This window comes from Onychomys torridus, chromosome 5, assembly GCF_903995425.1.
Source record: "Onychomys torridus chromosome 5, mOncTor1.1, whole genome shotgun sequence".
NCBI lineage: Eukaryota > Metazoa > Chordata > Mammalia > Rodentia > Cricetidae > Onychomys > Onychomys torridus.
The window spans coordinates 84,471,091-84,496,685 of NC_050447.1; the positions used below are offsets into that span (position 1 = coordinate 84,471,091).

The following is a 25,595-nucleotide window of genomic DNA, read 5'->3' on the forward strand; positions in this document are numbered from 1 at the left end:
CCTATCTTTGTTATATGCTTTAGGGCAATTTTATTTTTAAAAAGTAGACAATAACAGCATCATGAAAATACCTTTAAAAAAACTATGGGCTAGAGAGATGCTTCAGTGGTTAAGACTACTCACTAGCTGCTCTTCCAGAGGTCCTGAGTTCAATTCCCAGCAGCCACATGGTGGCTCACAACCACCTATAATAGGACAATGGCATCCTCTGGAGAGCAGAGGAACATGCAGATAGAGCAGAGCACTCATACATAAATAATATACTGATATATGATTAAAACTTTCCACAATAATTTTAAGATACAAACCAAAATACAAGCCAATCCCACCTGAATTTAGTAGAAGTCACTCATTGCTAAAATATACACAAATGAGTAGAAAGATGCAAAATAACATTAAAATAACAAAAATGAGGCTGATGATTTCTAGGTCTTAATTTTTGACCTGTTGTTTGAGAGGGAACAACACATTAAACACACACACACACACACACACACACACACACACACACACACACACACACACACACATATACACCCTGCTATTCTGTCAGGGCAGGCCATTCAGTTATATAAAATCAAGCTAATATTTCATTAAGTAAAGTTCAAAAATGCCATTACATTTCAAAAAGATTTTCCTTTATTTAAATTCATTTACAGCATGCAGGGTAACTTAAAATTCTATGGTGTCTTCCCAAACCATTTCTGCGTGAATGAACTCTAAGCACTGACACTAAGCCAGCATACTCCACAGGTAGACTCAGACTCTCTTCTGTTACCTCCAGTCAAACTGAGAGTTGCACATAAATTCAGTTATGCATAGCAGTTAGTTTCCTTAAGTTAGGCAAATAATTTAATTGATCACCATGAATAAATACTACTCTTAGTTCACTGAGTTTCTTTTCTGAACCAATTACCAATACCACTCAGAAGGACACTAATATATCCAGTCACAAAAAAAGACACTGCAAATTAAAATACTTTCAATATTCTAGATGATAAAAAAATGTCCATTTCAAGTGAATGCTATATTTAATGACCTATCATAGCAAAAAAGAGCAGTTCAGTTCACTGAAAAGAAATTTATGAAATTCTTAGTATACTTTATGAAAGTTTGAAATTATAAATAGAAAAGAAACATTAAAATTTAAAAAAACCTAACAATGTGTTTTCTTAACAACATGCTAGTTACAATTCATTGTGTTACACAGCACCAATACCCATGATACATTTTAAAACTACTGTATTCAGACAAAAGAGGTTTTTTTTTCCATTATGAAAAGTGCGAAAGCAGCAAATTTTCACTTGGAAAGAACGTCCTTATGAATGCAGCCAGATGTCTCTCACAGAGACAGTGATGACCACAGGAGCCGTGCATCTTACTTAACCACGACTTACACACCTTGCTGCATCAAGGTTTCACTTCAATTGTGGAGTGTTTCTTTCAATCATAAAAGCAACACAATCATTAAAGGCTGCAGACTACAACAGCAAAGATTTTGACTGTTAAAAAAATAAATAAGTTTATTTTTCAAATCAAAATTATTATAAAAGTGGAAATTACAATAGTTAAGGAAATAGAAAAATAAGCCAATTATGATCTGAGTCTCCTGACTATGGCTCCAAATTTAATAATACAAATATCTGTATATAAAACTTTTCAAAGATTCTGACAGCCAGATTCTAACACAGAACTTCCAAAGCTCCTCTATCAACCGAATAACCTCAGACACCCCATTTCCTGTGGATTTCTGCTAACAGGGTTGCAGTTACCCCAGCACTAAGGAAGCAGATGTTGAAATCTTTCCCTGTTACTTTTATAGTTCCTTAAAATAAACCTGATTTGAATTTAATCATCTGAAAAATGAGTGGCAAAAATAGGTACACACAGTTTTAATTACAAAATTATGCACTATGGCCAACAATCTAACTTTTCTGAGGATTATTAGTGACTTGCAAACAAGTTATTATTTCTAACCAAACAAATTATAGTGTATGACTTAGTGTAGCAGGTGAAAACCACCTTCAAGATTTCAGAGCAGAATTAACCATGTATTTTTAAGTTTATGGTTTATCTGTCCTATTCACAATTTTTCTCAATTTTCAAAGGCTATGAATTTATAAGTCAATGCAATTATTTAACAATTTAAAATTGTTTAATTCTCTAATGTCTTAATCCATAATATTTCCTAATATTAAAGATGGCATTAGCATCTGTCAATTCTTGCTCTAGCAGGCAGGTATAACAGAATGAAGCAGGGCACTACTGTCCCATTAAGCTATGTTGAGTGCAGAAGTAGAAATACACAACCATTTCCAAACTCATCCTTAAAATGAGACTTGCTTTTGATATGTAAAATGTTTCTATTTAAAGTAAGATGCAACAGGAATCTCATGAGCTAACAGTCAAGCAGCCTGCTCAGTCTTGAGCTCCTGACTAGACAATCCGAGGTCTCAGTGTTCAGTGTTTTCAGAGGCCAGCTTCAGAGACTCCAGAGACATAAACTCTGATTTCATTTCAAGGGATATTTATTTTTAAATTTATTAATTTTTTTTCTTTGTTTTTTGAGACAGGGTCTCTCCTGGAACGTACTAGATAGATCAGGCCAGTCTCAAACTGGATGATATCCACCTGCCTCTGCCTGGGATTAAATACGTATGCCACTACACCCTGCTCAAGGGATTTCTGAAATACAGTACTCACTGATCTATTTTGTGGCATGTAGTCTTGTAAGTGGTAAAGTTTAAGACATTTAATCTAAATAGTCCATATTTCCTTTAAAAAAAAAAAAAAAAGAAGACATTTAGTAGGAAAAGAAAAATGAACAGCAATAGCAGCTAGGTAATGTAAACAAGATTAAAGACACAGAAAGGCATTGAAAGGAACACAGTCCTGTCATGTAGTTACTGGGCACAGCGCAGACACCAAAGACAAACCGTAATAAATAGGCCGCAGCTGTAACTGTCATTCCCTTCTAGGACATCAACATTGCACTCTAGTGTTGGGAAGCAGCAGAGTTTACAAGAGTAGATAGGAAACAGCTGTACAGGTTAGGAATAATTTACACAGTAAAAAATCAAATGTCTACAATCCCAAGGGGGTAGAGGTTAGAGTTATTGAAAGACTCTTTTGATTTTATGTCCTCTTCAAACTTCAATTACTTTTCAATACCTGAAATGGGAGAAAGCAGAGAAAATTTTAGTTTTTATAAAACTCAAGTTTGAGATAATAATGAAGGATGAAAACAGGAATGACTTAATTTCTTTTAAAAATACTTTTCAATTAGAGTTATGTGCATAAGTGTCTTGCCTGTATGGGCACCACATGTCTGACTAGTACCCATGAAGTTCAGATGAGGGAGCCGCTGGAACTGGAATTAGGTACGTGGGTAATGGGAAAGGAATTCAGGTCCTATGCAAGAACAGTAAGTGCTCCTAATCACTGTGTATCTCTCCAGCCCGATTTCTTTCTTTTACTTATCTTTTAATTTGAACATTTATGAGCAGGACAATGTGTACAAGGTCAGCCCATTTCTTTTCATCCCTAATAATAAAGCCATAGGTGGGCTGATATATGAATAATTTAAATAAAGAAACAGAGCTGGGCATGGTGGCTCAATCATGTAATCCTAGTATTCGGGATTCTCAGGAAGAAGGCTTAACCATTAATTGGAGGCGAGGCATGGGGAGTATGGAGAAGTGGGGAAAGCAGGCTTGTCAATCTTTTAAAAACATGACATTCTTAAATCAAAGGACCACTAATTAGCAGCAGTTAGTTACAAATATATATGACATGGGCTGGAGAGATGGCTTAGAGGTTAAGAGCACTGATTGCTCTTCCAGAGGTCCTGAGTTCAATTACCCACAACCACATGGTGGCTCACAACCATCTGTAATGAGTTCTAGCGCCTTCTTCTGGCCTGCAGTCATACATGCTGTATACATAAAAAATAAATCTTAAAAAAAAAAAAAAAAAAAAACCAACCAAATATATGTGGCTTAAATAAACATAAGGAAGTGTTGGGGAGATGCCTGACTGGGTAAAAATGCTCACTTGAGTTGGGATCCCCAGAACCCACATGAAGCAAGGCACAGGAGACGTGAGACTGTCTGGACGCTGTCGGGACAGTTAGACTGGAGTGTGCAGAAGAGAGTCTGTCTCAAACAAGGTGGTGGAGGACAATGAGTGACACCCAGTGTTGACCTCTGACTTCCACATACATGGACCTGCAGCCATTACCTCCCCACCCTCAGTACACAAATATCCTCAAGTGCCTGCATTTAGTAAAATCCTGTTCACAGTGCTATGTGACAGAAGACTGGCTATGTAAAACTGGAAACAAAACATTAACACTATTACAAACTATTACCACTGCCCTAAATGTATCCATATTTGAAATGTTTTTCTCAAAAATTAAAAAATTTATCTTCAGGGTATTTAACTTTTCAACAGTTCATCAGTTACCCATCGCAGTTTAAGATACACTGGAATAAGAAATTAAAAGGCTTGAGGGATGATCAGCATGCTGCTCTTGCAGAGGGCCTTAGTTCAGATCCTGGCACCCACTGGGTGGTCCATAGCCACCTATAATTCCAATTCCAGAGGGACTGATATCGCTGGCTTCTGTGGGCACTACACATATACACATAATTAAAAAAATAATAATAAAAATAAGCCAGGCAGTGGTGGCACACACCTTTAACAACAGTATTTGGAAGGCAGAGGCAAGTAGATCTCTGTGATTTCAAAGCCAGCCTGGACTACAAACTGAGTTCCAGGACAGCCAGAGCTGTTACACAGAGAAACCTCATCTCAAAGAATCAAAAGCAAAACTAAAACAAATAAAAAAAATTAAAAAGTTAAAAAAATTAAATAAAAATGACTATCCTTTGATATAACAATTCAACAAACCTATAAGCAATTATACTTCATAAATTCATTTTCAACTCCCGAGAACCCATCAGCTGAGCCAGCGATCTCCCCTATGTTCTAAATTGTTATCGCTATATAAATGAGCTGTACATATTTTAGTAGAGAACATGGTCTACTCTATGCAAATGAAATGAGTTCAAGGTTTACATATGAATTTTAACATGAAAACAACATCTGAAGACATAAACTTGGAACTCTGAAACTCCCCCCTCTGGGAAGGCACAAAGGGCAGCTTCTATGTAAGAAAAGCTTGCTGCTACATGATGATACCTTAACTCATGTAATTCTCAAGAACTGTTTCCATCTTATGAATAAATAAGGGTTGAAGTTAGTTATTAGTCCAAAGTGGGCAGACACAGGACATGGAGTGTGGAGGGTCATCTCTCAGTGTAGGAACATTAACTACTCTGTCTCCTGTGTCACTATAGTATAGCTCAATCAAAAATGTTTACATTGCCACCTGGGTGCCTTTAATCTCAGCACTTGGGAGGCATAGGTAGGCAATCTGTGAGTTCAAGGCTAGCCTAATCTACAAAGTGAGTTCCAAGACAACCAGGGCTGTTACACAGAGAAACCCTATCTCAGAGGTGGGGGGTGGGGGGGGGGGAGGTGGAGGGTGGAAATGGGGATTCTTACACTATGGGCATGGTGGCACACAACTTTAATCCCAGCACCTGGGAAAAAAAGGCGAATGGATCTCTATAAATTCAAGGCCAGTCTGGTCCACACATCAAGTCTAGGTAAGCCAAAATATACAAATGAGACCCTGGCTTAAAAAAAAGAAAACAAACAAAAAGTTTATGCTGTATCAGTCAATCTACATTCATATATAGTGAATAAAGGAATAACCATTAGTCACACATAGTAAATAAAGGAATAAACACACATAATTAAACACATCCAGAAGGTAGCATACATTCATGATAAGGGGTATCTTTAGTAAATCACTCTCACTAAAAGGGTACAGATATATTCTAGACTAAAAGAAAATTAAGAGAAAAAATACAAAGTCCTAGATCATGCCTTGGTTTAGAATAGCTTTACAGGATATTAACAAGAAATAGAGGGCTGAGGGGTATAGCTCAATGGCACAGCCCTTGACTAGCAGGTACAAAGTCCTGAGTTAAGTCCTCAGCACCCCAAGAGGGAGGCACAAGAGAGAAATCTCAATTTGGATATTAGATAATATTACACATATTAATTTTGTTAGATGTGATTGTTATTACAGCTGCGCAAAAGGAACCAAACACTTATTTTTCATGAATCCATAACTTCTTTTATAGTGAATTTCAAAGGGATTAAAAAGGAGAATGAGTTAACTTTTCATATGTGTTGTCTGTCATGTGTGTGTAGAGGCCAAAGAGGGGCAATTTGCTTCACCAATGTATTTTTAGACACAGGACACCATACTGAACTCTGGTTTACTAGCTGGCTGCCCAGTGAACTCTAGGGATTCCCCTCCTCCAAGCAGGGTTTACGGATGTGCACTTCCTTGTCTAGCTTTTACATGGGTGCCAAGCCAAATTAAAGTCCTCACGCTTCTGTGGCAGACATTGAACTGGAAGGGTGAGCCATCTCCCCAGCCCAGAAAGAATTAACTTTAAAAAAAGTTACTAGGCTCAAGTTCACGAATGCAATAGGCTGACTGCTGCCAGACTGACACTTCTAAACCCCCCACTTTTATCTCTCATTTAAATCTTACACTAGATACTGCTGCTTCAATCTCTATTCAAAAGTTAGAGACAGTAAAATGCAAAGTGCCAAACAAAATCAAAATAAACCAGCCTTAGCATTTCTCAGAAGCACTAAGAGTTTACCATCTCATAATTATCTAGTATTTTAAGTTTTCAGCTTTTGTGTGTGTAGTTTTTTTCAAGACGGTTTCTTTGTTTAACTGTTTTGGCTGTCTTGGAACACACTTTGTAGACCAGGATGGACTAACTCACAAAGATCAACCTACCTCTGCCTCCAGAGTGCTGGGATTAAAGGAGTGTGCCAACACACCCAGCAAAATTTCAGCATTTACTGTGGGACTTCTGTAGCTAAAAGTCAGACTTATGGCAATGTGTCATAAACTATTAGGCAGCTATTTATTAATGAACGTGATACAGAACAAAGTTTGAGGGTTCCACTAAATTAAAAAGAAAGCTATCAAGTATCACATGAAGAACACATGCAGTATGTTATTTCCAGAATCTTAAATTTCAGTTATAGTATATAAAAAGTCCTCAACTATTGTATATACATATACACACATATACATACATATATAGTTACTTACACACACACACACACACACACACACACACACACACACACACACACACACACACACTACAAAGAAAGCCCTCAAATGACATCTTCCTGCCAGGAACAGATGACAAGCCTGAATTTGATCCCTGGGACCCACATGGTAGAAGGAGAACAGAATCTCCAAGTTGTCCTCTAATTTCCACACTTGTGTCCACACACAACATGAAGATACATGTACATCAAATAAGGAAGAAAAGAAAAAAGAAAAAGAAGAAGGAAAACTCAGAAACCCAAAAATCAACTCACAGGGGCTGGATAACTCAGTGCTTAAAAGCAGCATCCTCTTCCAGAGGATCAGGATTCAATTTCTAGCACCAACATGGTGGCTCACTGCCTATAACTCCAGTCCCAGAGATCCAACACTCCTTTCTGGACCAAAGGGGTACTGCATGCATGTGGTACACATACATATATGCAGGCAAAATACTCATACACATAAAACTAAAAATTTTTAAAAAGAAAAGAAAAATCAACACACAATAGGTGAATGGAAAAGGGGCATAAAGAAGTAACTTGTTTAAAAAGGAAACATAAATGGAAATAAGTATGCATATAGAATCCACCTTCATTCAATAACCCAATGGGATGCTATTTGGGGCCTATCAAAATAGAAGATTACAAATTAACAATATTCAATGCTGGCAAAGATGCAACCAAATGCTAATTTTTATTAAGATGCAATTTGAGGCTGTCCTTCTAAAAAGCAATTATAAAAACCTTAAAAATGTTCACCCCTTGGAATTCCAGTTTTGGGCATCTTCAGATAGTAATCTAAAGGATGAGATAGTATAAAAGACACTTCACATTTCACATTTCACATACAGAAGTTTCAATTTTGAAACAAAATTAATGTGCTTTATTAAATTTCTAGTAAAGGCAATATTATAAACCAGGGCATAACCATTGGGCAGGATACAAATAACTACTATAAATGATCCAACGAGAGTTTAAAAACAACATAAAACTGAAAATACAGATTATCTGAATCATGAAACAGACTATAAGAAATCATTCATAAAACCATACACATAAAAAAAAAAAAAATTCTGATCCTAATGTGAAACTAATCCTAAGTCTGTAGCTCAGCATTTCCACATACAGTGACAACTCAAAAGCCAGGTATGAACCCACACCTGCGATGTGTCAAGGATTACGCCTGCTTGCCTCCGCCACCTCGAAGTGCCACTGGCTGGTTGTTCTGAACAACTGTGCCTCCTCCACGAACTGCAGCAGGGTGAGTTGGAGAGGCTGCTGGGTGCTGTCCAGGACGGATGGGCTTTGCTGTGAGACAGACAATGGAGTTAGAACATGGTTTAACAGTGACTGCAGTGATTACTTAGGTTTCTACCCATTCCCCAGTATTTCCATGTATTAATTTCTTTTTGTATTTTTGTTTCTTGGTTATTTCCCATTCTCCAGAAATAATCAATATAATCTTGTCTCTAACAATATTTCAAAATATTTATTGACTACTTGTTCATTTTTGAAGTAGGTTTTCTCCATATAGCTCTAGTTGTCCTGGAACTCTCTATGTGGACTAGGCTGGCCTAGAACTCACAGATGGGTAATTTTCAGAAGTCAATTCTCTTACCACTGTGGGATTTAGGGATCAAACTCAAGCCATCAGGCTCTCACAGGAAGTGTCTTCACCTGCATGCTCTTACAATCTCTTTTTCTGCACCCACAATTATTCTAATACATGACAGTATTAGACAGTATGGCTGTTGTCTCTCCTTTCTAGAATTCTCTCCCACTTTCCTGGTGTTTACCCAGTCATTTAATAAGGTGTCCTGTGAGTGTGGCTACCTCTTGGTTTCTTATCTTCCTTCTCAACACTGCCACTTTTCAGTAGTTTAGAAAATAAAGACAGGAGATACTGTCCTGACAAGGCATGATAAAGGAGAAAATGCTTTCAAGTTGAAGGACAAGCTACTTGGGCATTATGTCAAAGTTTGATTTTGTATATTCTACTAACCAATCTGTGCAGAGTGCCCCCTTCTGGCCATATTCTTTGACCGGACTGCTTCCTTTATCCGATCTACTTCTTGCTGATAGCGTTTGCGGTCACGAGATGCATTTTCTTTGGCTTCTTTCAGGGCTGACTCCAAAGCTTTTACTCTCTCAGCAGTAGCTCTGAGTCGCTTTTCTAACTTAGGAAGTTCGCAGCGAAGATCTGCATTATCACGCACTAACTAAAGGTATACAAAGAAAATATGGACAACTTTAACAAAATGATTTAAGAAAATGAGCATTTCCTAACTACATTTTCGATTGAGCTTTTCCATTTAGGCAGCACCATGTGAAAATACATACATACTAGACATACATCTCACAAAGCACACACTGTTTAGTTATTTGTTTTGAGACAATAACCTAGAACAGCCTCAAACTCACCCTGTGGAGATGAGCTTAAACTTTGGATTCTGACTGAGTGCTGGGATTAGAGGCATCATCACCACACTAGGTTTTCTGTGGTGCTGAGGACATGTCCTGCACGCTAGGTGCTAACATCCCAGCCCTGTTCATTTCATTATTTTTTCACTTTTTTATGGGGCTGATTGACTGTAATCTTTCTGTACCTAGGCAGGCAATAAAGTAGACCACAGTACTAGTGCAGTTACTTCCTTCAGTAATACAACTCAGCTGGTAAAGCAAATATCCCTTTGGGTAGGCTTTTGAGACAGAATTCCATGTATCCCACATGGCCTCCTATTCATGTAGTGAAGGATGACCTTGATCCTCTGGTCTCTATGCCCCAGTTGGGATTACAGGTAAGCACCGCCACACCCACTTTTTATGGGGGTGCTGGGTATTGAACCCAGGATTTCGTGCAAACACTACTACCTGAGCTTAGTCTCCAGCTTGCTCTGTAGGTGTATGAAAAGCCCAAGTAAACACACTAATAAACCAAAACATTCCTTTAAAACTTTATAGTGGTGCAATCACTGAGTTTGTAGTAACAAAGTTGTATTTTTAAAAATTGGCAAAACAAACATACACATTCCTGTAAAAAATATGAACTGTTCATCATGTTACATTATGTATTTCAGATAACGGGCAGAAAGATCAACAAAGACCATGCTTTAATTATAATATAGCCTTTCCAATAAATTAAGACATTTCAACCTGAACTCCTACAGAGGAAATAAGGGTATTTCACACTTTTCATAGGATTTGTATAATAACAGGGTTAGTAAAAACATGTAGTTCATACCTATAACCACAACATTTGGGAAACAGAGGCAGGAAGATTGCAGAGTTACATAATGAGACCCAGGCTCAGAAAGTAACAAGTGAAAACGTGAACTTCCCAGCAAGTTCCTGGTTATATTGAGTATAACTGCTCAAAGAACCACCCAGTGCCCCAGAGCTAACGGTTCAGGGCTCTGAGGGTTAACATGCTTCCTACTCCCCCAGTTACACTCTGCAATGCTGCCACAGGACGCGCTCTCTGTTACCTGCTTGTGCACTTTGGTGAGCTGCTCCAGATTGTTCTCTAGGAAGGAGATCTTCTGCTTCTGGGCAGCACTGCCTCCAGTGTCGTCAGAGTCAACCTCGGCACTCTGAGAGGAGGAGGGTGACAAAAGCAGAGAGTGTGTGAAGATCGAACACCCGAGCTTTCTCCACACAGACACGGACGCTGCGAGACTCATGAAGGCATGCCCACATGCATACACTTTAAAAAAGCGCCCCACACCGCAAGCACTCCCCAGGCAGCCCTCGCACTATGAGGTCACCTTTTTCACCCGGGTAGCCAGGTCCTGAACAAAGAGCTTCCGCAGGTTGTGCAAAGTCTGAAGTTCTTTGGCCTTGAATTAAGAATAAAGACACGGGTCTTACATTCACAATAACTACAGTAGAAAATCCAAGCATACTCCCCACTCCTACTGATTTTCACATTTGCTTACCACTGTCTCCTCCAAACCCTTCAAGTCTTGCCTTGCTTGCTCCCGTCTGTCTTGCATAACCCTAAATTGAAGCAACACAGGTACATGTTTTCAGCTTTGACTCCATAAATAAGTTTTATTTAGCAAAAATTAAATCAAAATTTATTAAATTCAAGTAGAAAGATGCTCATATTTCAACAACAGTCTGTGTTTGCCCATACTGTATCTTTCTTTCTTTTTCCTTTTTTGGTTTTTCGAGACAGGGTTTCTCTGTGTAGCTTTGCGCCTTTCCTGGAACTCACTCTGTAGACCAGGCTGGCCTCGAACTCACAGAGATCCGCCTGGCTCTGCCTCCCGAGTGCTGGGATTAAAGGTATGCTCCACCACTGCCCGATTGTACTGTATCTTTCAAAGAAATCTGTATGTATATATTTCAGTCTCTTTTTTAATATATAATTGATAGGGAGAAACAGCCCCCATACAGCAATGGAAGAGATCAAACAGTATGTGGCAGAGTTCATATAATGGATGGCCTAAATTTTTATTCTAAAACATGCTACATATAGTATCCTGTTAATTCACCCAAAATAACACTCATTAAGTGGAAAAATTTGTCTAAAACTAAAATATTTTATATTACACAAAACTACGGCTGAAATGTAGCAGAATACCCCCTGTGCTGTGGTGCTGGGACTTAAACCCAAGGCTTTGTGCATGCCTGGCACATTCCCTACCCACTGGACAACATTCCCAGCCCTCAGCAGAACCTTTATGCAACCCTTTCTGAATTAGTCTTACAGTTCAACTATCCTAACTACCATAGTTCATTTGCAAATAATTTCTTAAAACTCAAGGCCTGTGGAAAACTATCATCATGAGTTATCTACCTATTCAGACTCTGGGGAAAAAGTAACTCATAGTGAATGAGGAAAAGTATGGGGGAAAAACTCTCTGTTCAAAACATCAAGTTAGAGGATAGAAAGAGGACTTGGCAGGTGAAGCTCTTGTTACTCTTGCAGAGGACCCACTTGATTCCCAGCAACCACAGTAACTTAAGACAGTCTGTGGCTCCAGTTCTAGGGTATCTGTTACTCTCTTCTGACTTCTGTGGGCACCAGGCATGCACATGGAGAACATGCATAAATCTGGGCAGGCCACTCCATACACATTAAGAGAGACAGAAAAGACAGACAAAAAACCAAACAAACAAACCACCAACAACTAAAAAAACTCAAAACTTTTTTTAAAAAGCCAAAACAATGTCCTTTTTATGAAAAACAAAATTTGACAAAATGTATTAGAAATATATTCTACAATTTTCTAAATTATCATCATCATCATCATCATCATCATCATCAGATTTTAGGATGGTTTTTGTGATAGATTCTGAAGTACTGTAGACACTACGAAAAGAACAGGCAGTCTAAAGAACAGGACTATAGTCTATGTGAGAACTTGCTTTCACTGCAGAACAAGTACGTGTCACAAATGAAGCAAGGCAGAAGGCAGCCATGCCCTGGGCAGTGCCCGCAGTCCCTTGTACTCTAGGCTCTAATCAGGTGACACTCACGTGAGCTCATGCAGCTTCCGGCTCTTCTCCTGGTCCGTAGCTTTCAGCCTCTCATGCTCCACTCTTAGGCGTTCCTGCTCCAACACCATCTTCTGGTTTTGGCTGATGGAAGAATACAAGGCTCAACTCAAAGGTGTCTGAATGTCAGCATCAAAATTGAACTTTTGGGGGCTTTGCTTTTTGAAATTACATATTCCTGTTCAGGAACTTGAAACCTTCCTGCATCAGCCTAGGATTACAGATGTGTGCCACTACACTGGGCTTGAACTCTAAAACGCTCTATCTCATCTGCCAGTTGGCCAGGACCTTTCAGTCACTTGACCATCTGAGATCACTGTCCTCTGCTCCCCTAACTTTTATCTCCACTCTCATGAGGTATCAGGAACAAGAACCGCCTCCCAGAACGCTGTCATCACTATTCTGTTCCTTCCTTTTGGGTTTTTACTCCAATGATCATAGATCTCACTATTGTAGTCTATGTATGTAGAGCTAGGAAACATGGGAAGAGAAGAAATGGCTTCTAGATAAAAGGCAATGACTATTTAAAAACAAAGCAACATTTCTAGGATGCCCTTCTCAAACCTCTTAGAAGCTAGTAACTATCTCCACAAACGAATTCAAGCTGGGCCCCTTGTTCCCTTTCCTCTCTTTTACAAAATATTCAGATCAAACGGTCTAGAAAATATTTTCAAAACTGATCTGCAACTTGGGAAGTGTTACTAAAAATATGAAAAGAAATCTAATTTTGTCTAGTGAGACTGTGTCTGTCCATTAGTACCCAATGAGCTCCTCCGGTCTGAATAGTCAACCTTGTGAATTAGTACTGAGCAACTCAGAGCAAGTGCAATACTTACTCTTGGAGATCGGTGATTAGTTTTTCCTTTGCCTCAACTTCATCTCTCAAACTACTGATTTGTTTTTGGTGAGTTTCTCTGTGACTCTGGATCTGCTGTTCAACGGCTTGCTAAAATTAGTTTGGAAGGAGAAAGATATTAAAGTTAGACTAAGATCAATAATAGTGATGGATTAAAAACCTTAGGACCCACTACAGCATCAAACTTGCCTTCACTTCATTTGCAGTCTGAACCTTGTTCAAGTGCTCTTTTTCCATTTCATGGACTTTCTCTGTTTGGGTACGAGAGAGAGAGAGAGAGAGAGAAAAAAGGAGGACCAAAGTGAGCCTGAGATTCCTAATAGAAACTGTAAAGCAAGCATGTTCAGTAAGAACTTGGCCAAACTCTCCACATTCAATACTTCATTGCCACCATTGTATTGATATCACAAAAGGGAAGTGAAATAGTTTCTAAATGTTGCATGTTAGAATTTACATATACACACACACTCAACATGCATACAAGAACTCTGGGAAATCCCTTGAATTGCTATTTATACTCAATACAATTTTTCTTTTTCTCAACGTGTGTGTTTGGGCTACACATGTTCATATGGATGTGTTTATCTGTGTATGTATGTGTCTGGAGGCCAGATACTCCTTAATTTTAAAAAAGTCACATTGAAGTGGGTCATTTATTTACTATTCCAAATTGTCTATTTACTTTCAGTGGGAGTATGTGTACATCAATTTACATTACAGTAAGGAAGTATATGGACAGAGCAACTGGAAGCCAGTACCTTGTGCTCGAAGTTGGACCAGCTCCTCCCCAAGAGAGTCAACAGACTCCTCTAGCTGTCTCTTCTTCTGCTCTACATTTTGAAGGTATTCGGTCAGTGACTTGATTTTGGCTTCGTGCTTTTGGGGAAAAAATACTTATATGAAGTGGGGAAATACCACACATACCTTGTGCAGTTAAAATGCACCACCTGAAACCTGAGACACTGCTACTCCTGACCCTCCCTGAATAGTTCCAGGGTAGGACCTACCATTATTCAGCAGCAAAGACAGAACACTGGGCCCCGCAGTTCTGCTCATCCATTTTGTCACATATTTCTAGGTAATTCCCATACTTAGGAAGGATGTACATGTTAAATCATTCAACTACACTAAGAAACAGCTACACTAAGAAAACTAGGCCCTTTGTTACTGAAAATACACAGAAGCTTGTGATTCTGAAAAGCTTTATAATAAAATTTACACACATAACTTTCTAGGAATTTGAAAACCATTCTGCAGCACATACTTGGGAGATGCGGAGCTGGCATGCTGCTAGCTCCTTCTCATTTTCTTCCATCTTTTTGTTGCTCTCAGTCTGCGTGCTTTCCAGCTGTTTGCAGCGTTTCACCATGGTTTTTACTTCCGATTTCATTTTGCTAATGTAGAGCCTTGCAACGGTGAACTCTTCGTCTATCATACCAGTGCCCTCCGGTTGCTGGGAGACAAACATGAGGCAGTAGGTTAAAGCCAGGGCAGAGTGGTGGCAAACATCCCAGCACTTGGGAGGCCGAGGCAGTCAGAGCTCTGTAAGTTCAAGAACAGCCTGCTCTACGAACTGAACCAAGGGAGAACCTGTCATCTCAAAAAACAAACAAAAGAGTAAGTTAAAGCCGAAATTGCTCATTGTCTATTTTCCCAAATTAGGCTTGTTGGCCAGCCATTTTAGGCAGTCAATGAGACCCTTGTTCCAAAACATGATGTGTATGCACAGGCAGATGGCTCCACAGGTCAGACACTTGCTGTCAAGACTGAGGACTGAGGTTTTCAGCCACAGAACGCAGGTAAAACGGTCACGGTGAATTCCCAGCACTCAGGAGCAGAGGACCTCTATGGCAGGACGCTAGCTAACTGAGCTCCAGATTCAGTGAAAGAGCCAGTCTCAATAACGAAGGGGAGTGAATAAGGAAGACACTGGCTGTTGATCTCTGACCTCCACACACATTCACAAATACACATATTATTTTCAAAAGAGTAGGACGTGACAATAGGTCAATTCACTTAGGAGCTTCCCTCCAAGCTGACTTACTACTGTTCTAATCAAATACATAGGCGGATAAAAAAGATGTTTAAAGAATTTACCATCAATATCAACAAGCACAAGTATGATGTGCTTAAATGCCAATGTGCATGTGATAAAGTACATGAAGTCAGTTCTCTCCTTCCACCATGGGCTCCAGGGATCAAATTCAGGTTATCAGGATTATATGGTAAGTGCCTTTACTCACTAAGCCACCTCACCAGCACAGTGAGATGATTTTGAAGTGAAAACCTTTACACATTTGAGGAAAGAATCCAACATGGCCCAATGAGGTTGCTTAGTGAATACTGTTTCTGGCCTGTTACCCCTCTTTTCTCATCCACTGAAATCAGAATTAAGGGGCTGGAGAGATGTCTCAGTGCTAAGAGCACTTGCTGCTCTTCCAGAGGAGCTCAACTGAGTTGCCAGCACCCACCTGGGGCACTACAACAGCCTATTAACTCCAGCTCCAAGAGATCCCAGGCCCTCATCTGCCCTCCAGAGACACACGCACACACATGGTATACACAAATAAAAAAATAAAATAATCTACAAGTGTAGTTAATACCACCTGCCATACATGGTTATAAGGATAATAGGTATGAAAAGAACTTTGCACGCACAATAATGCACACACACAACAAACTAGTAAGCCAAAGGGTGAGCTGTACACAGAAAGTTACATGTAATATTCAATAACCATATTACCTTCACATCATTATTTCCTACAGCAATTCCTATTTCTGCAAGGTCTTTTAGCAATGATGCCATCATTTCAGCTGCTCGTTTCTTCTGGTGGTTGGTCATTTCCTTCAGTTTCTGAAGCTCAGCATCAATACTTGCTAAAGTTGCCTGCCAGAATGAAAACAGTATAGAATCTTCAAATATTCATTATAGTCCTTATAAAAGTATTTATTTCTTGCTTTGAGATTCTTCCATCTATAATGAATGATGAGGTAGGTAGCTTCTAGCTCAAGCTTAAAAAATAAGACCTCAAACTATGTAAAGCAGGTATGTTCTATTCTTATATTCCAGTCAAAGCAGGTATAATAATAAATGTATCATTCACTAAGTTCCTCAGATTGGATATTTTCTGCATAGAAACGGGGAACTTCAGTATCACTTATATACTACTGTCATCTACTACCATATTTTGTTTATATTTTGAAATTAATGTTTGGAATGCTATTCCCAGATTTTGGAAAGTTGCTTTCTATGCAGTTAGTATGCTTCCTGTATTTACTTTGTACATGCTCACTAAAGAGAACTTACCTAGTCATAATTATTATTTTTACTACTATGATAAAAGCAATTACCTAGGAGCTAATGCTGAATCAATGTTATCAAGTTTAATTACTCTAACTGTACATTTAAAATAATATCTGGTATCAGCTACAAAGTCATCACATTTGGAAGAGTACAATCCAATTTGGCCCATGTTAAAAATGACATATCAAATATCAAATGTAGCATTTTAAATGCAATTTATTGCCTTTTAGTCAATATTTGAGTACAGGTGCTATCATTTCAATTGCTTGCTTCTTCTGGTGGTTGGTCATTCCCTTTATTCTGCCTATCAGCAGAACATTTGTTCTCCCAATTTACAATATACACTAGCTCTCCTCCAGGTTTCATAATTCAGCATGTTTCTATCATAATCAAACTGCCAGGTATTTTCATTAATATCTAAACAACAATACTGCTTAAATATATAAGCAACAAAATCTGGTGATTTCAGCTCCACATCTGTGCTACAAGTACAACTGTCTTAAACACCAAAACTAGTGGACAAAGGCCAACCTACCACCTCTAAGATTCACCTGATGTTTTACCAAACAGCAATTAGGTTTGATAAAATAATTCAACCAGGGAAGGAGAACCTTCTTAGATATCCTTAGCAACTAACTATGACAAACCTAACTGTTAACTTTTGAAATTAAAAACAGAAAACAAACTCATCGGGAGCAGTAATCCTTTTATTTAAAAGCTCTCTTTCTTTTAAAATTTATTTTACGTGTATGAGTGTTGGTGGTTTGTGGGCCACCATGTGGATGCTAGAAATCAAATTTGGTCCTGAAAAAGCAACAAATGCTTTCAACCACTGAGCCACCTCCTTAGCACCTTATAGGCATTAGTTTGTAGTAACTCAGAAGAAGTAAATGTTTTAAAGGTGCTATTTGATAACGCTTCAGGAGGAGTAAGCCTTTTTAAAGGTACTATTTCTTAGTATTGACTACTTTCTTTCAGACAGATAGGAAAGATATGGCAAGACACCAAAATGCAGGCACAGATAGGAAAGATATGGAAGGTTCCAATACCGAATACAACTAGGAATTGATTTCTAAGCAGAAAGTATTAATAACTGAAACATGAGCCCAGTGTTGTTCAAATAATAACAGCTATCTACTATTTCTGACATCACTCCAAGAAGTAGGTATTCCACACAAATCACCATCTGCTACAGAACCATGAGGTCCTATTCCTTGTGTTGGGAAGGTGTGAACAGTCAGTACTCCAGTAAGCAAACCAATAATTATTCAGAATAATGTATTCCATGACTACTCTGATAACTCAATTACATGGCATTCCTCCCTCCCTCCCTCTGTCTTGGGTTGGCTGACAGGGCATCACTATATAGCCCAGGTTGTCCGAGAATTTGCAGCTATTTTCCTGTCTCTCCTTCTCCAGTGTTACAATTAAAGACATATGCCACAACATCTGGCCACATTTATTATATTTTTAAGTGTATATTTCTTTTTTTAAAATATAATTTATTTATTTTTATTTTATTTGCACTGGTGTTTTGCTGCATGTATGACTGTGTGAGAATGTCAGATCTTGAGTTACAGACAGTTGTGAGCTGCCATGTATGTGGGTGCTGGGACTTGAACCTAGGTCCTCTGGAAGAGTAGTCAGTGCTCTTAACCACTGAGCCATCTCTCCAGCCCCAAGTGTGTATTTCTTAATTTGAGTTTGATCATCTGATAGTTTTACTAAAATGTATATTATTATTTTTTCCTAACATTAGAAATAGCCAATATTGACCTTTGGGGGGAAAAAGAAGAAAGTAAGAAAAAGAAAAGAAACAGCCAACATCATTTAAATTAACAATTAAGTTATGTATCAATATACTTTTAGGAACCGAAATTATAACCCTGTTGCTCTACCTCTTAGGCTTTATATGTAAGAAGTGAGAGTGAGACCTGAGTGTCTTGAGAGCTGATTTTACTACTATCTTAGGCATATAAATAACTTAAACTTTAAACTTTAACTTTTCATTTAACATAACTTGTAGTTAAGTATAAAGAAAACAAAATCTATCTTACAGATTTTTGATTTAATTCATCACTAAGCAATTCATATTCCTTGGTTTTGTCTTCAACTTCCTGAGACTTCTGGTCATAGTTAACAGCCAGTTCTTCTAAGGCTTGTAAAACTTCTTTGACTTCTTCTTTAGAGGCGTCATTTTCTGCCTGGAGGCGATTCAGTTCAGCTTGCATATTATCTTGATCCCTTCTGGTTGAGGCCAGAAGCTATATGAAAGAGTAAAACGGAATTTTAACAAACTTGTGAGAAAACATTCATTTGTATCATGATTTACAAAAACAAGAGAAATGAAAAGTAGCACCATTAGAGGTGCTGATACTTTATTCTTTAACAGATGCACTAAACACCTACTATGTGTGGGCACTGTGCTACATGTGTGGAATACAGAAAGGAAGAAAAGTAACACTAACTTTGAGGAATCTACTAAAACTGAAGCTCAGGAAAATGAGGGCAAAACAAGGCACAGTTTAATAGCATGGACAGCAGATTGCTTGGTACCATAGGAAAGGGCTATCTTTCTGGATAGTATTCATGGAGAAGTTAGTGAAGAAGTAGAGTTTAGTTATGTAAAAAAAATTAAAAAAAAAAAAAAAAAGATTCTAGACTTGAGAGTACCATGTACAAAACCCCAAATCCAAAATGAATAGTTCTTTAAAAATCTAGATCTGGGGCTGGAGACATGGCTTAACACTTAAGAGCACATGCTGCTCTTCAGAAGATCTGGACTCAGATCCCAGTACCATAGTCAGGAGGAACACAACTGATTCTAACTCCAGTTTCAGGGAATCAAATGCCTTCTGCTCTCTAAGGGCACCAGGCACACACTCGGTACACATGCAGACATGCAGGCACTCACATATACACTTGAAATCAAAGTAAATCATCTTTAAAGAACTTAGATTTGCTTTAGGAAACTAAGGGTGGCCTCTGAGTTATGCCTCAGAGAAACATTTCAGCACATTGAAGTTTGAATGGGGGAGAAGACAAAAGATCATCCAGGTAAGTTACTTTTCAGCAAAGACATTTGAAAATGCATGGGAATGTTAGTAATGGTTATTAATAGCATTGGGGAACAGGAATCATGAATGCTAAATGTCCCACAGTAGATAGGACAGAACAGGAAAGAAATGATCAAACCCTAAATGCTAAGAGAGTCCCTCCAACACCAAAGCTATGGTTGAAATAATGAAAGACACCAGGCATGGTGGCACACACCAGGAGGCTGAGGCAGCAACACACACAGAGGCTAGCTTGGGCTCAATTGGAGTTCCAGGCCAACTAAAAAGCAAGACCATGTCTCCATACTCCAAAAACATAAACCAATGAAGACTGATGTTTCTGATGATGGATATTTCATTCTACTGAAGCTTATGGCCTGTTCTATTCCTTCAGGCTCTCAAAAAAACCTTAAATAGGGACTATTTTTCAATTATCTCCACTATATTGGGTGAAATAAAATAAGGATCCAAACTAACTCCTAAGAGAAACATGGGAGAAATGATATGAAAAGTAGCACAGACTGGGTGTAGGAAGACAGCATGAAGGAGTAAAAGTATGTTTATTCATGTGACATTCACATTCCCAAAAAAAGTCACTTTGAAAATTACACAATTACTAACAACTGTGACAGCTATCCTTGGTTGTCAACTTGACTATATCTGGAATGAACTAAAATCCAAATGGCTGGGCACACCTGTGAGGGATTTTTTCCTTAATTAAATCGTTTGAAGTGGGGAAAACCCATTCCCAGTCCAGATCTTTCAAGGTGAGAAGACCCACCTTTAATCTGGGACACACTTTCTATTGGCAGTCTATATAAGGACATGGAAGAAGGAACTTTTTACTCTTTGCCTGCCTGCCCTCACTGTGGCTGCTAAGTCCATTCCTTCCAAGTAGGCATTAGAGCCTACTTCTTTTCAATTCTGTTGTTTGCTGCAAACCAGCTAAGACATCCAGCCTTGTGGACTGAACAACTACTGGATTCTTGGATCTTCAGTTGGTAGACAGCTGTTGTTGAACTGTTGTTGTTGTAGCCTGTAATGTATTCTAATAAATCCCCTTTAATTCACACACCACACACACACCCTCTCCACTGCCATGTTGCAGCACATAACTCAGCAGCCTGAGATATGAACACACAATATATGTGCATCCTCAGGCCTGTAACACCAAAGAACTTTGTTTAAATATCTGGGCTCAGGTTCCAAGACTACTGTATGTTATGAACTATAGTGTTTTTAACTTTGCATATAAGGTTTTCTGCTATTATAGAAATAAGGTGATTTAATTATGGAAAATAAAACTTTAAATAGTTTTCCTACCATCATCTCCCAACATGTATATATCAAATTTATGCTGGTATTTGTGGGGAGTCCCTAGGGTACTCTTAAGGAGTGAGGGATAAGAGATTTAGATAGAAATATAGAGGGGAGAGTCAGGTAGAAACACAGGATAGCCTTGGGAGGGCCTGGATCCTTACCCACTGGCCCCTTCTGTTGTTTGTAAAGGGGTTTTTAAAGGAATGCCAAGGGGCGGAGCAAAAGACCTCTCTAGCACAGCCAAGTGCAGACCCTTCAAAACACCTGGTAACCACCCACATGGTCAATCCATTCCCTTATGCACCCCTGCTGGGTAAAGCAAGCTCAGATCTTACTAGGAAACCTCTGTGGGCTCCCACAGGTATTGTTTTAGAATTTATTATTATTATTTTAGTTTTTCAAGATAAGGTTTCTCTATGTAGCCCTGGCTGTTTTCGAACTCGATCTATAGATCTGCCTGTCTCTGACTCCTGAGTTCTGGGATTACAGGTGTGCACCATATTGTCTTGAAAAACCAAAACCAAACAAACAAAAACCTGCCATGGAAGTCATAAGTCATAAAATGGTTCAGTGAGTTTTGGCTTGGGATTAGGACAGAAATTTCAGCAATTATGAAATGGACCTTAAATTTGCTTCTATCATTTGTTTGTTCTACATATTTATGGTAAGTGACATGTTCAGCATCAACCATTATAAAATCAAGAGACTGAACAACTCAGTGTTAAAGATGCTGTATTCTGCAGTATCAAATGTACAGCTAAGATTTAATTCTTTATATAAAAATGGTGAAGCACTCACTACTTTCATTTTTAATAGCAAGCATAAATGCATACCAAAGAACTTTCTAAAATGAATTTCTTTATAATTTATTATAAGTAAATGTTTGATTTATATACCTATTATACTGGCTGGTTCTTTGTTGTTTTTCAAGACTGGGTTTCTCTGTGTAGCCTTGACTATCCTGGAACTTGCTCTATAGATAGATCAGTCTAGCCTTGAACTCACAGAGATCAACCTGCCTCTGCCTCCCAAGTGCTAGAATTAAAGGTGTGCAGCACCACCACCATCCAACATGTTGGCTTTTTAAAAAAATGATTTATTTTTATTTTAAGTACACTGGTGTTCTGCCTGCATATATGTCTGTGTGAATATGGTGATATTTTATGTGTGCTGAAATGTGATTTTATTTGTATGTTAATAAATAAAGTTGCCTGGGGGTCAGAGCTAATAGCAAGCCATAGTGGAAGTCTGGCAGTGGTAGCACATGCCCTTAATCCCGATCACATGATAGGCAGATCTCTGTGTGTTCAACGACTCAGCCAGCATGGTGACACACGCCTATAATCTCAATACCAACCACAGAAGACCTGGAGGTCTATACAGACAGGCAGTGACAAGGAGGTCATGTGGTTGGGTTTACAACCAATGAGAAGGCAGAACAGAAAGTCAATAAAGACAGATACACAGGAAGTAGGTCTCTTTCTCAGGGGAAGGACAAGTGAAGGGTATGAGGCGGTTTTAGGTCTCAGCTCTTAGCTACTGCTCTCATCTCTTGGGCTTTTATCTCTGCATTTAGCTCTGTGTTTCTTAATTAATAAGACCGTTCCATCTACATGTGAGGGTTTCAGATTCCCTGGAACTGGAATTACAGACAGCTGTGAGCTGCGATGTGGGTGCTGGGAATTGAACCCAGGTCCTTTGGAAGAGAAGCCATAACTCCTAATCGCTGAGCTATCTCTTCAGCCCATGCTGGCTTGTTTTATGTCAATTTGATGCAAGTTAGATTAATTTTGGAAGAGGGAACCTCAACTGAGAAAATGTCCTTACCAGACAGGCCTGTGGGCAAGCCTATGGTCAATTTTCTTGATTGATAATTGATGTGGATGGGAGCTGTCCCAGAGGAGGTAGTACCACCCCTGGACTGGTGATCCTGGGTGCTATAAGAAAGCAGGCTGAGCAAACTATGAGATGTCAGTCAGTTAAAAAGCCCAAAAGCATACGGTCCAGAAATTTCACTACTGTTGTTTCTGAGAAAGGGTCTCACTATGTAGTCTTTACTGGCCTCAAACTTGGAATTCCTCTGCCTCAGTACCCCTATTTCTGAGATTATAGGCTTACATGGATTATATGCCACTACACCTGGCAAAAAATAAACATTTTATAGAAGCTGTCTTCTTCTTTCCATATAAGAGGTAACCCAAACTTTAAAACCAAACCACAAAAAGCATCTAAAGGAGGAAATCAGTCTCCGCTTCAATAAACGGCATGATTTATCTCATAGCACATTGGAAAGCATGCACACACTCCACAACTTTAATGGTATAAGGCATAATATCTAGCATGATCTGATCTGAGCTGCAGATTCCTTTATCTTCAGATGATAAACAACAAAGCTTTTCAGGGAGCATTTAACTCACCTCTTCCTGATCCAACATTTGTGTCTTCAATTTCTCCACTAGTTGGCTTTGTTGGTTAATCTCTTCATCCTAAAAATTTAAAGGATCCCATTAGCAAAGTAGACTATAACCTGGCTTGTTTCCCAACATCAACTCCTCCAAAATAGTTGGTAGAATTAAATTTTTTTCTTTCTTTCTTTTTTTTTGAGACAGGGTTTCTCTGTGTAACAGTTCTAGCTGTCCTGGAACTTTCTCTGTAGACTACTCTGGCCTCGTACTCAGAGATCCAGCTGCCTCTGCCTCCCAAGTGCTGGGATTAAAGGTGTGTACCACCAGCAGGCCCAGAATTAAATTCTTAAAAAAACTGAAAAGGGAAGGCTTTTCTTCATTAACAATGTACCATGTGCTATAAAACCAAGAAAAGGTCCAAAGTTTATAAAATAACTTTGAAGGCTAAATAGCCTTAGTTTATCCTAGTTTACACCTTTAATCCCAGTACTAAGAGGCGGAGGTAGGTGGATCTCTGAATTTGAGGGCAGCTTGGTCTATAGAGTGAGTTCCAGGACAGCCAGAGGGGAAACCTGTTTTTTTTTTTTTTTTTTTGGAGCTGAGGATCGAACCCAGGGCCTTGCGCTTGCTAGGCAAGTGCTCTACCACTGAGCTAAATCCCCAACCCTGGAAACCTGTTTTGAAAAACAAAATGAAACAACAAAACCCCCACAACACACCAAACCGAACGGTTTTCTATCTCTACTGTGCTCAGGCCTGCCTTCTTGCTAAGCAATGTAAGCAGGGAAGATAATAACCCTCTATTCTTTGTTCTTTCCACTCTTCTCTTCCATGATCTCTTATGGGGTCCCAAGATTCCCAATTTTAAATGATTGCTTCATTATGAGTCTTCAGTGACCCAATGCAAATTATCCTGTTAAGTGTCGTTTGTCTGTTTCTAAGGGCTAGGTAGGATATCTAGGTCATTCCAGGCAAGTGGCACGTACTCTACCAATGAGCTGTTGTTGTTTTTCAGATAGGGTATCTCTAGCTGGCCTCAAACTGGTGATTCTTCTGCCTTGGCTTCTTGTATGCTAACATTACAGGTGTGTCCCACCATATGGAACAGTTTGTTTACATAAAGTTTCTACAAAGAACTGATACTGTATTTTCTTTCCCTGGTGCTGCTAATGGAATCCAAAGCACCATGCAGTGCAAACATTCTACCACTTAGTTACATCTGCAAACCCTGGAAGTCAGCTCCTCAATTTTCTGTTAACATAATTCCCCCACTCCTTCCAATCATCTTGGGTCTCATATAGCCCAGGCTTGGCTTCAAAATCACTATTTAATGAAAGCTAGCATACGCCTAGTCTTCCTGCCTCCACTTCCTAAGTGCAAGAATTCAGCATGTTCCACCACACCCACACCATCATGGCTTTCTAAAAGCTAACAGCAATAAAAGGAAAAAATATAAATCACAAGGAACCTTAAAACTGAAATGAAAAACTAAAAATACCGATCTCAACAGCATTCTAAAACAAAACAGACAAATATAAAATCTACCTTGTCATCAAGTTGTTTATACAGTTTAGCGATCTCTTCTTCACACTTCCTTCTTTCAGCATCTGTAAAACTGCCAGCCACTCCAACTGCAGCTGCTGGTTTGTCATTGGTGATGGTAATATCTTTATCTGCTGTGAAAGCCTCCAAATTGGCCTTCTCTTTGTCAAACTGCTCATCGACAGGCACTGTCTCCCCTAAATAAGACAATGAAAAGGTCACCACAGATCTGCACATCTAACACACGCACACACTCTCTTTCCTCTGCATGTCCACTTCCTCTCCTTTGACCACGTCTGCTTTGCTGCCAGTTCTTCCAACTGCCATTTTAGCACAGCTTTGTTGGAGCTTTAAAAGTACTTGAATTTCTGTCCAGTCACAGTTTTCATTCC

General features: G+C 38.9%; 1 protein-coding gene across 1 annotated transcript in view; it reads right to left on the reverse strand.

Moving 5' to 3' along the window:
- Positions 1-616: 616 nt before the first annotated feature.
- The window catches only part of Kif5b (kinesin family member 5B), a 47,765-nt gene continuing 22,786 nt past the window's right edge, over positions 617-25,595 (reverse strand). Inside the window, exons 12-26 of the mRNA XM_036187582.1 lie at positions 25,207-25,400; positions 23,674-23,742; positions 18,938-19,144; positions 16,320-16,463; positions 14,841-15,029; positions 14,335-14,452; positions 13,766-13,827; positions 13,557-13,666; positions 12,703-12,804; positions 11,154-11,214; positions 10,983-11,054; positions 10,704-10,808; positions 9,221-9,437; positions 8,379-8,526; positions 617-3,171 (exon numbers count right to left, since the gene is read on the reverse strand). Coding sequence (XP_036043475.1) covers positions 8,396-8,526; positions 9,221-9,437; positions 10,704-10,808; positions 10,983-11,054; positions 11,154-11,214; positions 12,703-12,804; positions 13,557-13,666; positions 13,766-13,827; positions 14,335-14,452; positions 14,841-15,029; positions 16,320-16,463; positions 18,938-19,144; positions 23,674-23,742; positions 25,207-25,400 — 1,781 coding nt within the window. The 3' untranslated portion in view covers positions 617-3,171; positions 8,379-8,395. The remainder of the gene's footprint in view (positions 3,172-8,378; positions 8,527-9,220; positions 9,438-10,703; positions 10,809-10,982; positions 11,055-11,153; positions 11,215-12,702; positions 12,805-13,556; positions 13,667-13,765; positions 13,828-14,334; positions 14,453-14,840; positions 15,030-16,319; positions 16,464-18,937; positions 19,145-23,673; positions 23,743-25,206; positions 25,401-25,595) is intronic.